Source organism: Scyliorhinus torazame, chromosome 18, assembly GCF_047496885.1.
Source record: "Scyliorhinus torazame isolate Kashiwa2021f chromosome 18, sScyTor2.1, whole genome shotgun sequence".
Classification (NCBI taxonomy): Eukaryota; Metazoa; Chordata; class Chondrichthyes; order Carcharhiniformes; family Scyliorhinidae; genus Scyliorhinus; species Scyliorhinus torazame.
The window spans coordinates 75794633-75808113 of NC_092724.1; the positions used below are offsets into that span (position 1 = coordinate 75794633).

Consider the following 13481-nt stretch of genomic DNA (forward strand, 5'->3'; position numbering starts at 1 on the left):
GTAAGGATGCAGGTTAGGGGCGGCACGGTAGCACAGTGGTGAGCACTGTTGCTTCACAGCACCACGGTCCCAGGTTCGATTCCCACTTGGGTCACTGTCTGTGTGGAGTTTGCACATTCTCCGTGTTTTTGATAGTTTCCTCTGGGTGCTCCCGTTTCCTCCCATAAGTCCCGAAAGACGTGCTCGTTATGTGAATTGGATATTCTGAATTCTCCCTCGGTGTACTCGAACAGACGCCGGAGTGTGATGACTAGGTGATTTTCACAGTAACGTCATTGCAGTGGTAATGTAAGCCTACTTGTGACAATAATAAAGATTATTATTATTGCTCGATTGTTTTCAGAAAATGTATTCTGATGTACAGTATCTGAGTGATTTGAGGTGTGGTGTGCAGTGACTGTATCTGCTTGGGAGAAACAGGTGATTTTTAGACCTCTGGTTTCCAAAGCTCTTCACTGGGGTTTCCCTCACCTTGTGTCTGGATCAGTTGTACACTCACTGATAGAGATTAATTGTTGTGGTTAACTAATAACTCTATCACACTGCAAGATGTGACCATCAGCGTGGTAGAAGATGAACTAGATGACCTGTGGTCTCTTATCATATCACAATTTCTAGGTTCCCATGTGTGGCACAGAGCTTTGCAGACCCGATGGTCGCAGGTTCAATCTCAGACATGTGCTTAGTGACCTGATCCCAGCTGGGGTAATATTTCGGACAGGCTATGCCACTGTCTAAGGATGGAAAAAGAAACTCAGGCAAGCTATTGGCACCGTTTCATTATCACTGCTGGAAAATATGTGTAATGTCGACACCAAGAGAGGATTTAGCTATGATGGCTCCCAGAATCAATCAATTGGCTGACTGTCTGGGCTCATTCTCGGATGCAACAAAGAAGGACTCTCAATGACATTCCAGCAAGAATTAACACTTGGAAGCAGGAATATAGCAAATTGGCAAAAACCACCACTCTGACAGTGATCAGGTTACAGGGTCTGTACAAAAAGCAGGGTCCAGTTTCAAATATACATGAAAGTAAAAAGCTTTTATTTGTGTTTCCACACTGCCGGCAGTTTACAATGCTTCGCTATAATCATACATCAGTGTGAAGCATGAGTTTACAACACAGGTGCAACAGATGATAGCACAGGACCAACAGACAGAAAGCCCTTCTGCAGACATGTGGCCTTGATGCCCAGACCTGTGATCACCAGCTGCTCTGTTGCCTCACCTTCCCCATCCCCCATTTTGCCCACCAAACCCATTCCACCCCAAATCCCCTCCAACTAGTCCAATTTACAGGGTATATTACAGGCCACTGCATTTAGTTTAGACCCTTTCAGCATTGAAATTCCAGCCATCATTCATCAAAGACGCATAATGTTTTTTAGATTGACTGTTTGTGGGGCATGAAGTTCTCCAAATTGGGCAGTGAAGAACTCTTCCAACCTGCATGTGATCCAGCTGTACAGAAGTGAGGATTGGTAGCTCAAAGTAGGAAAAATAAAGTTCTGGAATGTGAGCCTGGTCCCACAAGGGCTTAACCTCAATGGACACCCAGAGACAGTACTCTCGGCCTGAGCTCATTGCTTGGCTTTCTTCACAATGGTCCCCACAGCAGAAATGACCGTGGTCTTTGCCCCAGTTGCACTGGTGGTTACCGTGACGACCCCTGGTAGCGTAGCGGTGGTGGTGATGATTGTTGGCTGTGCTATTGTTGTCACTGGTACCGCGGAATCCCATTTACTCTTCCTTTTCTGAGAATCTGTGGAGAGAAAGGTGAGACAGCAGGTTAATGAGATTTGCCTGCATTCCACTGGAGCAGCAGAAGTGCGGACTACGTCGGCAGCCCAGCTTAGAGCACAAATGGTGAGCTCCTGCCCAATGTGTAATGTGCATCTACCCGGTGAGTTACCTGCCACGGTCGTGCTCGCTGTGGTTGTGGTGGCTGTGCCAGAGCTGGTGTTGGTTCCTGTTTTTGTTCTGGTCACAAATTCAATCTAATAAAAAATGAGAAGTAAATCAAACAACAATAGAGGTGCCGTTACCCTACTGGGTGTATTCTGTATGGCACCAACTGTGAGAAAGATAAGAGAAGAATAAGTTTGCAGTAAAGTTATGGAGATACAAGAACCATAGGGTAGATAAAATGGAGGATAGCAATGGCGTAAGGGCAGTGAGGGGAAGGGTTTCTTAAGTCCATTCTTAGACCCTTGACTTTTATATAAGATCCCCTCGCCCCTCCCTTCAATTGCTTCAACTCTGCCCTGTGGAACTACCTCACTTTGCCTCCCAAAATTGGCATTTTAGCAAAAAACCTTTTTTGCTTCCTTTCAGGTGTCGGGATTGCAAGCCTGACCGGCTGAGTATTTCCAGCATTTTCTGTGTGTATTTCAGATGTTGAGTACCGGAGTGTTTTGCTTTTGAAGTAGAGGTACTGTGTTCATTTTAAAATTATTCAGAAAGTCCAAAGATGTGCAGGTTGGTTTGTTGGCTATGCTAAATTGTCCCGAAGTGTCCAAAGGTTATGTGAGATTATGGGGATAGGTGGGGGGGCTCTTTTGAAGGGTCAGTCAGACTTGGTGGGTCGAATGGCCTCTTTCTGTACTGTAGCGATTCTATGAAATGCATAATTTAGTCTATAGAATTGGGATCATTTATTATTTTACCTGCTCATAGAATTAGAAAAAACATTCTATTCTAAATATATAAATGGTTTCATCAGTTATACTATTGACCGATTTCGTGCTTTCACTATTTTCAGCTTTAAATGAGATCTAGAATGTTGCTTGATTCCTCTTAATGAATCGGGACTTAAAAACAATTTCCAAACACAGTTTCTTGGCTGTGCAACAAAGGCTTATCTAGATCTTGAGCCAAGGATAGATACTATAGTGGTATAGGGAGTTATAACTCACCAACGACAGCGATCCAAAATGCAAGATTTTAAGGGAGGTTTGAAAAGACTATCTTTTTTAAAGTTAGGGAACTCTCTTTGAAACTTCAAGACAAGTAGCCTTTTCTTTCCTTTCCCATTAACTAAGGAACCATTCTGTAAGTTAAATCATAGTTGCTTCAGGGACTTCCGGTGGCGGCAATGAGTGAGTGAGTGAGCCGCACATTCGGGGGCTCTCACTCCGGTGGGATTTGAGGACCTGGTTCCCCGGTTTTGCGGGGCTGTGGAGTGCTGAAAGGACGGCCACGGGGGGCTAAGGAGCGAGCAGAGCTGCATGGAACGGCGGGAAAGCAGCGCAAACGGGAGAGGAAGGGACAAAGGCAAGGTGTAGGGGAAGTTGACCCGGGAGCAAAGATGACGAACCTGCGGACCTCGGACCCGGCGATCCAGCAGGCGCTGGAAAACATGCTGCAGGTGATAAAGAGCAGTTTTGAGTCGTTGAAGCGGCATAACTTGGACCACTTCAGAAGGCAGTGGATCAGCTGAACCAGAGACTGGATGCCCAGGACGAAAAAGTTAAGGAGCTGGGGGAGGCGGTGGAGGAGCAGGCGGACGCGTAGACGATTGCTGCGCTAGAAGTCGACGGATTGAAGGAGAGACAGAGAAGACTTCTGGACAGAGTAGAACATAGAACAATACAGCGCAGTACAGGCCCTTCGGCCCACGATGTTGCACCGAAACAAAAGCCATCTAACCTACACTATGCCATTATCATCCATATGTTTATCCAATAAACTTTTAAATGCCCTCAATGTTGGCGAGTTCACTACTGTAGCAGGTAGGGCATTCCACGGCCTCACTACTCTTTGCGTAAAGAACCTACCTCTGACCTCTGTCCTATATCTATTACCCCTCAGTTTAAAGTTATGTCCCCTCGTGCCAGCCATATCCATCCGCGGGAGAAGGCTCTCACTGTCCACCCTATCCAACCCCCTGATCATTTTGTATGCCTCTATTAAGTCTCCTCTTAACCTTCTTCTCTCCAACGAAAACAACCTCAAGTCCATCAGCCTTTCCTCATAAGATTTTTCCTCCATACCAGGCAACATCCTGGTAAATCTCCTCTGCACCCGCTCCAAAGCCTCCACGTCCTTCCTATAATGCGGTGACCAGAACTGTACGCAATACTCCAAATGCGGCCGTACCAGAGTTCTGTACAGCTGCAACATGACCTCCCGACTCCGGAACTCAATCCCTCTACCAATAAAGGCCAACACTCCATAGGCCTTCTTCACAACCCTATCAACCTGGGTGGCAACTTTCAGGGATCTATGTACATGGACACCTAGATCCCTCTGCTCAGCCACACTTTCAAGAACTTTACCATTAGCCAAATATTCCGCATTCCTGTTATTCCTTCCAAAGTGAATCACCTCACACTTCTCTACATTAAACTCCATTTGCCACCTCTCAGCCCAGCTCTGCAGCTTATCTATATCCCTCTGTAACCTGCTACATCCTTCCACACTATCGACAACACCACCGACTTTAGTATCGTCTGCAAATTTACTCACCCACCCTTCTGCGCCTTCCTCTAGGTCATTGATAAAAATGACAAACAGCAACGGCCCCAGAACAGATCCTTGTGGTACTCCACTTGTGACTGTACTCCATTCTGAACATTTCCCATCAACCACCACCCTCTGTCTTCTTTCAGCTAGCCAATTTCTGATCCACATCTCTAAATCACCCTCAATCCCCAGCCTCCGTATTTTTTGCAATAGCCTACCGTGGGGAACCTTATCAAACGCTTTGCTGAAATCCATATACACCACATCAACTGCTCTACCCTCGTCTACCTGTTCAGTCACCTTCTCAAAGAACTCAATAAGGTTTGTGAGGCATGACCTATCCTTCACAAAGCCATGCTGACTATCCCTGATCATATTATTCCTATCTAGATGATTATAAATCTTGTCCCTTATAATCCCCTCCAAGACTTTACCCACTACAGACGTGAGGCTCACCGGTCTATAGTTGCCGGGGTTGTCTCTGCTCCCCTTTTTGAACAAAGGGACCACATTTGCTGTCCTCCAGTCCTCTGGCACTATTCCTGTAGCCAATGATGACATAAAAATCAAAGCCAAAGGTCCAGCAATCTCTTCCCTGGCCTCCCATAGAATCCTAGGATAAATCCCATCAGGTCCCGGGGACTTATCTATTTTCAGCCTGTCCAGAATTGCCAACACCTCTTCCCTACGTACCTCAATGCCATCTATTCTATTAGCCTGGGGCTCAGCATTCTCCTCCACAACATTATCTTTTTCCTGAGTGAATACTGACGAAAAATATTCATTTAGTATCTCGCCTATCTCTTCAGACTCCACACACAATTTCCCATCCCTGTCCTTGACTGGTCCTACTCTTTCCCTAGTCATTCGCTTATTCCTGACATACCTATAGAAAGCTTTTGGGTTTTCCTTGATCCTTCCTGCCAAATACTTCTCATGTCCCCTCCTTGCTCGTCTTGGCTCTCTCTTTAGATCCTTCCTCGCTACCTTGTAACTATCCATCGCCCCAACCGAAACTTCACACTTCATCTTCACATAGGCCTCCTTCTTCCTCTTAACAAGAGATTCCACTTCCTTGGTAAACCACGGTTCCCTCGCTCGACGCCTTCCTCCCTGTCTGACCGGTACATACTTATCAAGAACACGCAGTAGCTGATCCTTGAACAAGCCCCACTTATCCAGTGTGCCCAACACTTGCAGCCTACTTCTCCACCTTATCCTCCCCAAGTCACGTCTAATGGCATCATAATTGCCCTTCCCCCAGCTATAACTCTTGCCCTGCGGTGTATACTTATCCCTTTCCATCATTAACGTAAACGTCACTGAATTGTGGTCACTGTCCCCAAAGTGCTCTCCTACCTCCAAATCCAACACCTGGCCTGGTTCATTACCCAAAACCAAATCCAACGTGGCCTCGCCTCTTGTTGGCCTGTCAACATATTGTTTCAGGAAACCCTCCTGCACACACTGTACAAAAAACGACCCATCTATTGTACTCGAACTATATATTTTCCAGTCAATATTTGGAAAGTTAAAGTCTCCCATAATAACTACCCTGTTACTTTCGCTCATATCCAGAATCATCTTCGCCATCCTTTCCTCTACATCCCTAGAACTATTAGGAGGCCTATAAAAAACTCCCAACAGGGTGACCTCTCCTTTCCTGTTTCTAACTTCAGCCAATACTACCTCGGAAGAAGAGTCCCCATCTAGCATCCTCTCCGCCACCGTAATACTGCTCTTGACTAGCAGCGCCACACCTCCCCCTCTTTTGCCTCCTTCTCTGAGCTTACTAAAACACCTAAACCCCGGAACCTGCAACATCCATTCCTGTCCCTGCTCTATCCATGTCTCCGAAATGGCCACAACATCGAAGTCCCAGGTACCAACCCACGCTGCCAGTTCCCCTACCTTGTTTCGTATACTCCTGGCATTGAAGTAGACACACTTCAAACCACCTACCTGAACGCTGGCCCCCTCCTGCGACGTCAAATCTGTGCTCCTGACCTCTATACTCTCATTCTCCCTTACCCTAAAACTAGAATCCAGGTTCCCATGCCCCTGCTGCATTAGTTTAAACCCCCCCAAAGAGCACTAACAAATCTCCCCCCCAGGATATTTGTGCCCCTCAGGTTCAGATGTAGACCATCCTGTCTGTAGAGGTCCCACCTTCCCCAGAAAGAGCCCCAGTTATCCAAAAATCTGAAACCCTCCCGCCTGCACCATCCCTGTAGCCACGTGTTTAAATGCTCTCTCTCCCTATTCCTCATCTCACTATCACGTGGCACGGGCAACAACCCAGAGATAACAACTCTGTTTGTTCTAGTTCTGAGCTTCCATCCTAGCTCCCTGAAAGCCTGCCTGACATCCTTGTCCCCTTTCCTACCTATGTCGTTGGTGCCAATGTGGACCACGACTTGGGGCTGCTCCCCCTCCCCCCTAAGGACCCGGAAAACACGATCCGAGACATCACGTACCCTTGCACCTGGGAGGCAACATACCAAACGTGAGTCTCTCACGCTCCCACAAAATCTCCTATCTGTGCCCCTGACTATAGAGTCCCCAATTACTAATGCTCTGCTCCTCTCCCCCCTTCCCTTCGGAGCAACAGGGACAGACTCCAGAGGAGCTGGAAAATAGAGCCCGTAGACAAAATCTGAGGATCATCAGCCCAAAATCTGAGGATCATCAGCCCCCCGGAGGGGGCTGAGGGAGCCGATGCCACAGCGTTCGTGGCGGACCTGTTGATGTAGCTGATGGGGGCTGAAGCCTGTCCGCGACCGCCGGAGCTGGAGGGGGCACACAGAGTACAGGCGAGGCAGGTGCGTCCGGGGGGGCCCCCCCGTCCGATGGTGATTAGGTTCCACAGGTTTGTGGAGAAGGAGCGTGTGCTGCAGTGGGCAAAGAGTGCTAAGAGCAGCACGTGGAATAACAGTGTCCTTCGCATTTACCAGGACATAAGCCAGGAGGTGGCCAGGCGGCGAGCAGCCTTTAAACAAGTTAAGGAGGTGTTGTTCAAAAAGCACGTGTGCCTCGACTGCAGGTCGACTGTTTAGTGCTTTAAAGGTGCCTTGTGGTGTATTTTTTGTGGGCAGTTTTTGCCTGTGGGGGGAGGATATATCTCCCCCCCCCCCCTGCTTTCGAATGGTCTTTTTCCTTTTTTTTTTCTTCTTCTGTTGTGGTGGGTACCTTTTGTTGGGCTCTCTGAGTGCGGTGGAGCCTGTATTGTAACAAAAGGGTGGCCGGTCAGCAATGGGGATTAAAGATGTTGGTTGGGGGCTTTTATTTCATTTATGTATGGTTTTTATGTTTGTTTTGGATAGGGGATGTACGGGTACTGGGTTATTACGGTGTTATATATATATATATATATATTTTTTTTTTTTAGTGCTCAGAAAGGGATGTGGGTTAACACTTTTCTGTGTACAGAGCTGGAACTGTATTGTACCTGGAGCAGCCTTGCATTGCTGTTTACATCTTGTTTGATCTTTCCCATCTTAGTGAGACTGTTCCAGTGGGTCAGAGTGGGGGAGATGGTGTGCTGGGGAGTGGGGAGATGAGGTCGGGGAAACAATGGGAGTGAGACAAGGGGGCGCCGGAGCGATGAGTCACCGGGCTAGCAGATTGGCTAGTCAAGTGAGTCAGGTGGGGGGGGGGGGGGGGGGGGGGGGGAGAATACAGCCAGTGAATGGCAGGGGTGGGGTTATCGGGGGATGTTGCTGGAGGGGGGGGGGGGAAGTTATTTTGCTGACGTGGGGGGGGGGGGGGGGGGGGGGTTGTGCCCCCCAACCAGGCTGATCACCTGGAATGTCAGGGGTCTAAATGGGCCAGTTAAAAGGGCACGGGTGTTTGCGCATTTGCAGGCTCTAAAGGCTGACGTAATTATGTTGTTGTTACAGGAGACACATCTGAAAGTGTCTGACCAGACTAGGCTCAGGAAGGGCTGGATCAGCCGGGTCTTCCACTCGGACCTGGATTCTAAGTCCGGGGGGGTAGCAATTATGATCAATAAGCGGGTTCAATTTGAGGCAGAGGGCGTAATCGCAGATGGCGGGGGCAGATTCCTTATGGAAGGGGCAAGTTGGAGGGGAGAAGAGTGGTGCTGGTGAACATGTATGCGCCGAACTGGGACGACGTTGACTTTATCAAAAGAGTGCTGGGGAAGATCCCGGACCTAGACTCATGTAAGTTGATAATGGGGGAGGGGGGGGGGAACTTTAATACGGTCCTTGACCTGGGCTGGGCCGGTCATGTCCACAGAATGGGCAGACTCCCAGCAATGGCAAGGGAGCTGAAATGGTTCATGGAGCAAATGGGGGCAGTGGACCCATGGAGAGCCAGACAGCCGACGGGAAGGGGCTACTCGTTTTATTCGCATGTTCATAAAGTATATTCTAGGATTGATTTTTTTTTATCGTGAGCAGGGACTGTGAGGGGAGGTAAAGAATACGGAATACTCGGCAATCACTATCTCGGACCATGCCCCGCACTGGGTGGACCTGCAGGTCGGGGGGGGCGAATTACCAACGCTCGCAAGGGAGGTTAGACGTAGGACTGTTGTCGGAGATGGGGATATGTGAGAGTCTTCAGAAGTGTGTGCAAAATTACTTGCAGGTGAACGATACAGGGGAGGTTTCAGCAGCGACCCTGTGGGAGGCACTGAAGGCAGTGAGGGGGGAGCTGATCTCAATTCGGGCTCTCAGGGTCAGGGCGGACAGAGCAGAAATGGACAGATTGGTTAGGGAAATTCACCAGATAGACGAGGAGCATGCGGGGTCCCCGGGGGAGGACCTACTCAGGGAGAGACAGAGATTGCAGGCGGAACTGGGGGTGCTATCCACGAGTAGGGCCGTGGAACAACTTAGGAAGGCGAGGGGAGTGGTGTATGAGGAGAAAGCCAGTAGATTGCTGGCACAGCAACTCAGGAAGAGGGAGGCGGCCAGGGAAATAAATAGAGTGGCTGATGGGGAGGGGAGCAGAGTGGAGGACCCGGCAGGACTGAATAAGGTATTTCGGGACTTCTATAGTAAGCTGTACACTTCAGAACCCCCGGAAGAGCCGGAGGAGATGACAAGGTTCCTGGATGGACTAACCTTCCCAAAAGTAGGCAGGGAACTAGTGGACAGGCTGGGGGCCCCGATTAGAGCGGAGGAGGTACTGGGGGGCCTAAAGGCCATGCAGTCGGGGAAAGCCCCGGGACCGGATGGATACCCAGTAGAGTTTTACAAGAAGTTCTCGGAGATAGTGGGACCGGTCCTGACAAGGGCTTTTAATGAGGCAAGGGACAGAGGGACCCTGCCACCGACGATGTCGCAAGCCACCATCTCTCTGATACTGAAGCGGGACAAGGACCCGGAATCCTGCGGGTCATACAGGCCAATCTCCCTGATCAATGTGGATGCTAAGCTCCTGGCCAAGGTCCTGGCGATTACAATTGAGGACTGCGTACCGGAGATGATTGGGGACGATCAGACAGGGTTTGTGAAAGGCAGGCAGCTGACAGCTAACTTGAGAAGATTGCTTAATGTGATCATGATGCCCCCGACGGGCAAGGAGATGGAGGTAGTGGTGGCAATGGACGCTGAGAAGGCCTTCGCCAGGTGGAGTGGGGCCATTTGTGTGAGGTGCTTGGACGGTTTGGGTTCGGGGAGGAACTGGTTAATTGGGTCAGACTATTGTACCAGGCCCCAAAAGCTAGCGTTAGGATGAATAGGATAATGTCAGATTATTTCAGACTACATCGCGGGACCAGACAGGGGCGTCCACTCTCCCCGTTGCTGTTCGCGCTGGCCATAGAGCCGTTGGCGATGGCGTTGAGAGCTGCGAAGGGGTGGAAGGGAATGACTAGGGGGGGTGGAACATAGGGTCTCTCTCTATGCAGACGACCTGCTCCTGTACGTGTCGGACCCACTGGCCGGGATGGAAAATATACTGGAAACATTGAGGAAGTTCGGCCGGTTTTCAGGGTACAAATTAAATATGGCCAAGAGTGAGATGTTTGTGGTGCAGGCAAGGGGCCAGGAGAAGAGACTGAAGGAGCTGCCATTTAGGCTGGTGGAGGAAAGTATCCGGTACTTGGGGATACAGGTGGCACGAGACTGGGGCAAGTTATACAAGTTAAATTTGACTAGGGTGGTGGAACAAATGAAGAGGGAGTTTCGCAGGTGGGATGCACACCCGCTGTCACTGGCGGGGAGGGTGCAGACTGTAAAGATGACAATCCTTCCTAGATTTCTGTTCATTTTCCAGTGCCTCCCGATCTTTATCCCACGGTCCTTCTTCAAAAGGACTGGCAAAATCATCATGAGCTTTGTCTGGGCGGGAAAATCCCCGCGGGTGAGGAAGGCGATGCTTGAAAGGAGCCGCAGCGAGGGGGGACTGGCATTGCCGAGTCTGATCAACTACTACTGGGCGGCTAACATAGCCATGATAAGGAAGTGGATGGTGGATACGGGGTCTATCTGGGAGCGAGTGGAGGCGGTTTCGTGCAGGGGCACCAGTTTGGCAGCCCTGGGTCACGGCTCCCCTACCACTGTCGCCGGCCAGGTACTCCACCAGCCCGGTAGTGGGGATGGTCTTGCGGATATGGGGCCAGTGGAGGAGGCATGTGGGGGGGGGGGGGGGGGGGGGGGGGGGGCATCTGTCTGGGCTCCAATATGTAATAACCATCGATTTGCCCCCGGGAACATGGATGGAGGGTTTCGAACATGGCGGCGGGCACGGGTTGGGAGGGTGGGCGATATGTTCCTGGACGGGAGCTTTGAGAGGTTGAGGGGCTTGGAGGAGAAATATGGGCTGGTAAGGCTGAAATGACTTTAGGTACTTACAGATGCGGGACTTTGTACGCAGACAGGTCCCATCCTTCCCACGCCTCCCGCCAATAGGGATCCAGGACAGAATAGTCTCTAGAGGAGAAGGAGGAGAGGGTAGAGTCTCGGATATCTACAAGGTGCTCATAAAGGGGGAAGAGTCCCAGACGGAGGAACTGAAACTCAAATGGGAGGAGGAGTTTAGCGGGGAGATGGAGGACGGGCTGTGGGTGGAAGTTCTGAGTAGGGTAAACTCAACTGCAACATGTGCCAGGCTCGGCCTGATTCAATTTAAGGTCGTTCACCGGGCCCACATGACGGTAGCTCGGATGAGCAAATTCTTTGGGGTAGAGGGTAAGTGTGCTAGATGCGCGGGAGGACCAGCGAACCATGGTCACATGTTTTGGGCATGTCTTAAGCTTAGGGGGTACTGGGAGGGATTTGCGGGGGTCATGTCCTGGGTGCTGAAAACAAGAGTGGTGATGAGTCTAGGGGGGGCAATTTTCGGGGTTTCGGAAGACCCGGGAGTCCAGGGGGAGAAAGAGGCAGATGTTCTGGCCTTTGCTTCCCTAATAGCCCGGCGACGAATACTGCTGGCATTGGAGGGACTCAAAACCCCCGAAGACCGAAATATGGCTTTCGGACATGTCAAGGTTTCTGGGTACGGAAAAAATTAAGTTCGCCTTGAGGGGATCTGTACTGGGGTTCGCCCGCAGGTGGCATCCATTCATCGACTTCTTCGCGGGAGAGTGAACGTCAGCAGGGAGGAGGGGAGGGGGGGGGGGAAAGAGGGGGGGGGGGGGGGGGAGGGGGAGATTAGAGTAGAGTAGGAGGACTTCCAGGTGCGGCGATGACCAGCTGAGTCGCACGTTTCGGCAGCTCCCTGTGAAACGGACTTTTGGGCTCTTGATAGGAGCCCCAACGGCAATTTTGACGGCTAAAAACACTGTGCGGTAAACCAAAAGGGAATCCCCCCTGGATACGGATGGAAAAAGGAGGAGAGAGTTGCCAAGTTGCAGTGGATCCTTTAGAACAGCGGCAAGGAAGGCAAGCAAAAACCAAGATGGCAAAAACCAAGATGGCGTCGCAAGGTGGCAGTTTAACATGGGGCCCTGAACAACAAGAGTTCTTGAAGTGCTGTGTGGAAGAGCTCAAAAAGGAAATGAAGAAAGAGCTGTTGGCCCCGATACTACAGGCGATCGAAGGGCTAAAGGAGGAACAAAAGACCCAGGAGCGGGAGCTTCGGGTCGTGAAGGCAAAGGCAGCCGAGAATGAGGACGACATACAGGGCCTGGTGGTGAAGACGGAGACGCAGGAGGCACATCAGAAACGATGTGTGGAAAGGTTGGAGGCACTGGAAAACAACGCAAGGAGGAACAACCTGAGGATTCTTGGTCCTCCTGAAGGCGTGGAGGGAGCGGACGTCGGGGCATATGTGAGCACGATGCTGCACTCGTTAATGGGAGCGGAGGCCCCGGCGGGTCCGTTGGAGGTGGAGGGAGCATACCGAGTGATGGCGCGAGGACCGAGAGCAGGAGAAATTCCCAGAGCCATAGTGGTGAGATTCCTCCGTTTTAAGGATAGAGAAATGGTCCTTAGATGGGCGAAGAAAACTCGGAGCCGTAAATGGGAGAACGCGGTGATCCGCGTTTATCAAGACTGGAGTGCGGAGGTGGCGAGAAGGAGGGCGAGCTTTAATCGGGCCAAGGCGGTGCTTCATAAAAAGAAGATAAAATTTGGAATGCTGCAACCGGCAAGACTGTGGGTCACATATCGAGGGAGGCACCACTACTTTGAGACGGCGGATGAAGCGTGGACTTTTATTGTGGAAGAAAAACTGGAATGAGCGGGTTATTAAAAACAACGTTCGAACAAAGTGGTGGGGCGAATGTGGGGGGCAAAGAGGGGTTTTATGTACTAATCCTGCGATGTGGTAACTTTTCTCTCTCCCACAGGTGGTGATGGGGGGAGGTGGAGGAGATGGGGCGTTGGCCATTGGGGGTGGGGCCAAGGGAGAAGCGCGGGCTTGGTTCCCGCGCTATGATAATCATGGCGGGAATAGAGAAGCAGGAAGGAGGGGGCGTCGCATGGTGCGAGCCGAGGTCACGGGGGGAAGCCGAGGTCAGCCAGAGTTTGCTGACTTCTGGGAGCAACATGGGGGGAGTAATTACGCTAGCGGGGGATCTAGCGGGGGGGGGGGGGGGG

General features: G+C 50.7%; 1 protein-coding gene across 2 annotated transcripts in view; it reads right to left on the reverse strand.

Moving 5' to 3' along the window:
• Positions 1 to 1026: 1026 nt before the first annotated feature.
• The window catches only part of sap30bp (SAP30 binding protein), a 207549-nt gene continuing 195094 nt past the window's right edge, over positions 1027 to 13481 (reverse strand). The window contains exons 10-12 of one of the 2 annotated variants that reach the window (XM_072482941.1): positions 11295 to 11372; positions 1916 to 2000; positions 1027 to 1765 (exon numbers count right to left, since the gene is read on the reverse strand). In XM_072482941.1, the coding sequence (XP_072339042.1) occupies positions 1584 to 1765; positions 1916 to 2000; positions 11295 to 11372 (345 nt within the window). In that variant the 3' untranslated portion in view covers positions 1027 to 1583. The remainder of the gene's footprint in view (positions 1766 to 1915; positions 2001 to 11294; positions 11373 to 13481) is intronic. The other variant, XM_072482942.1, reaches the window with a different exon arrangement.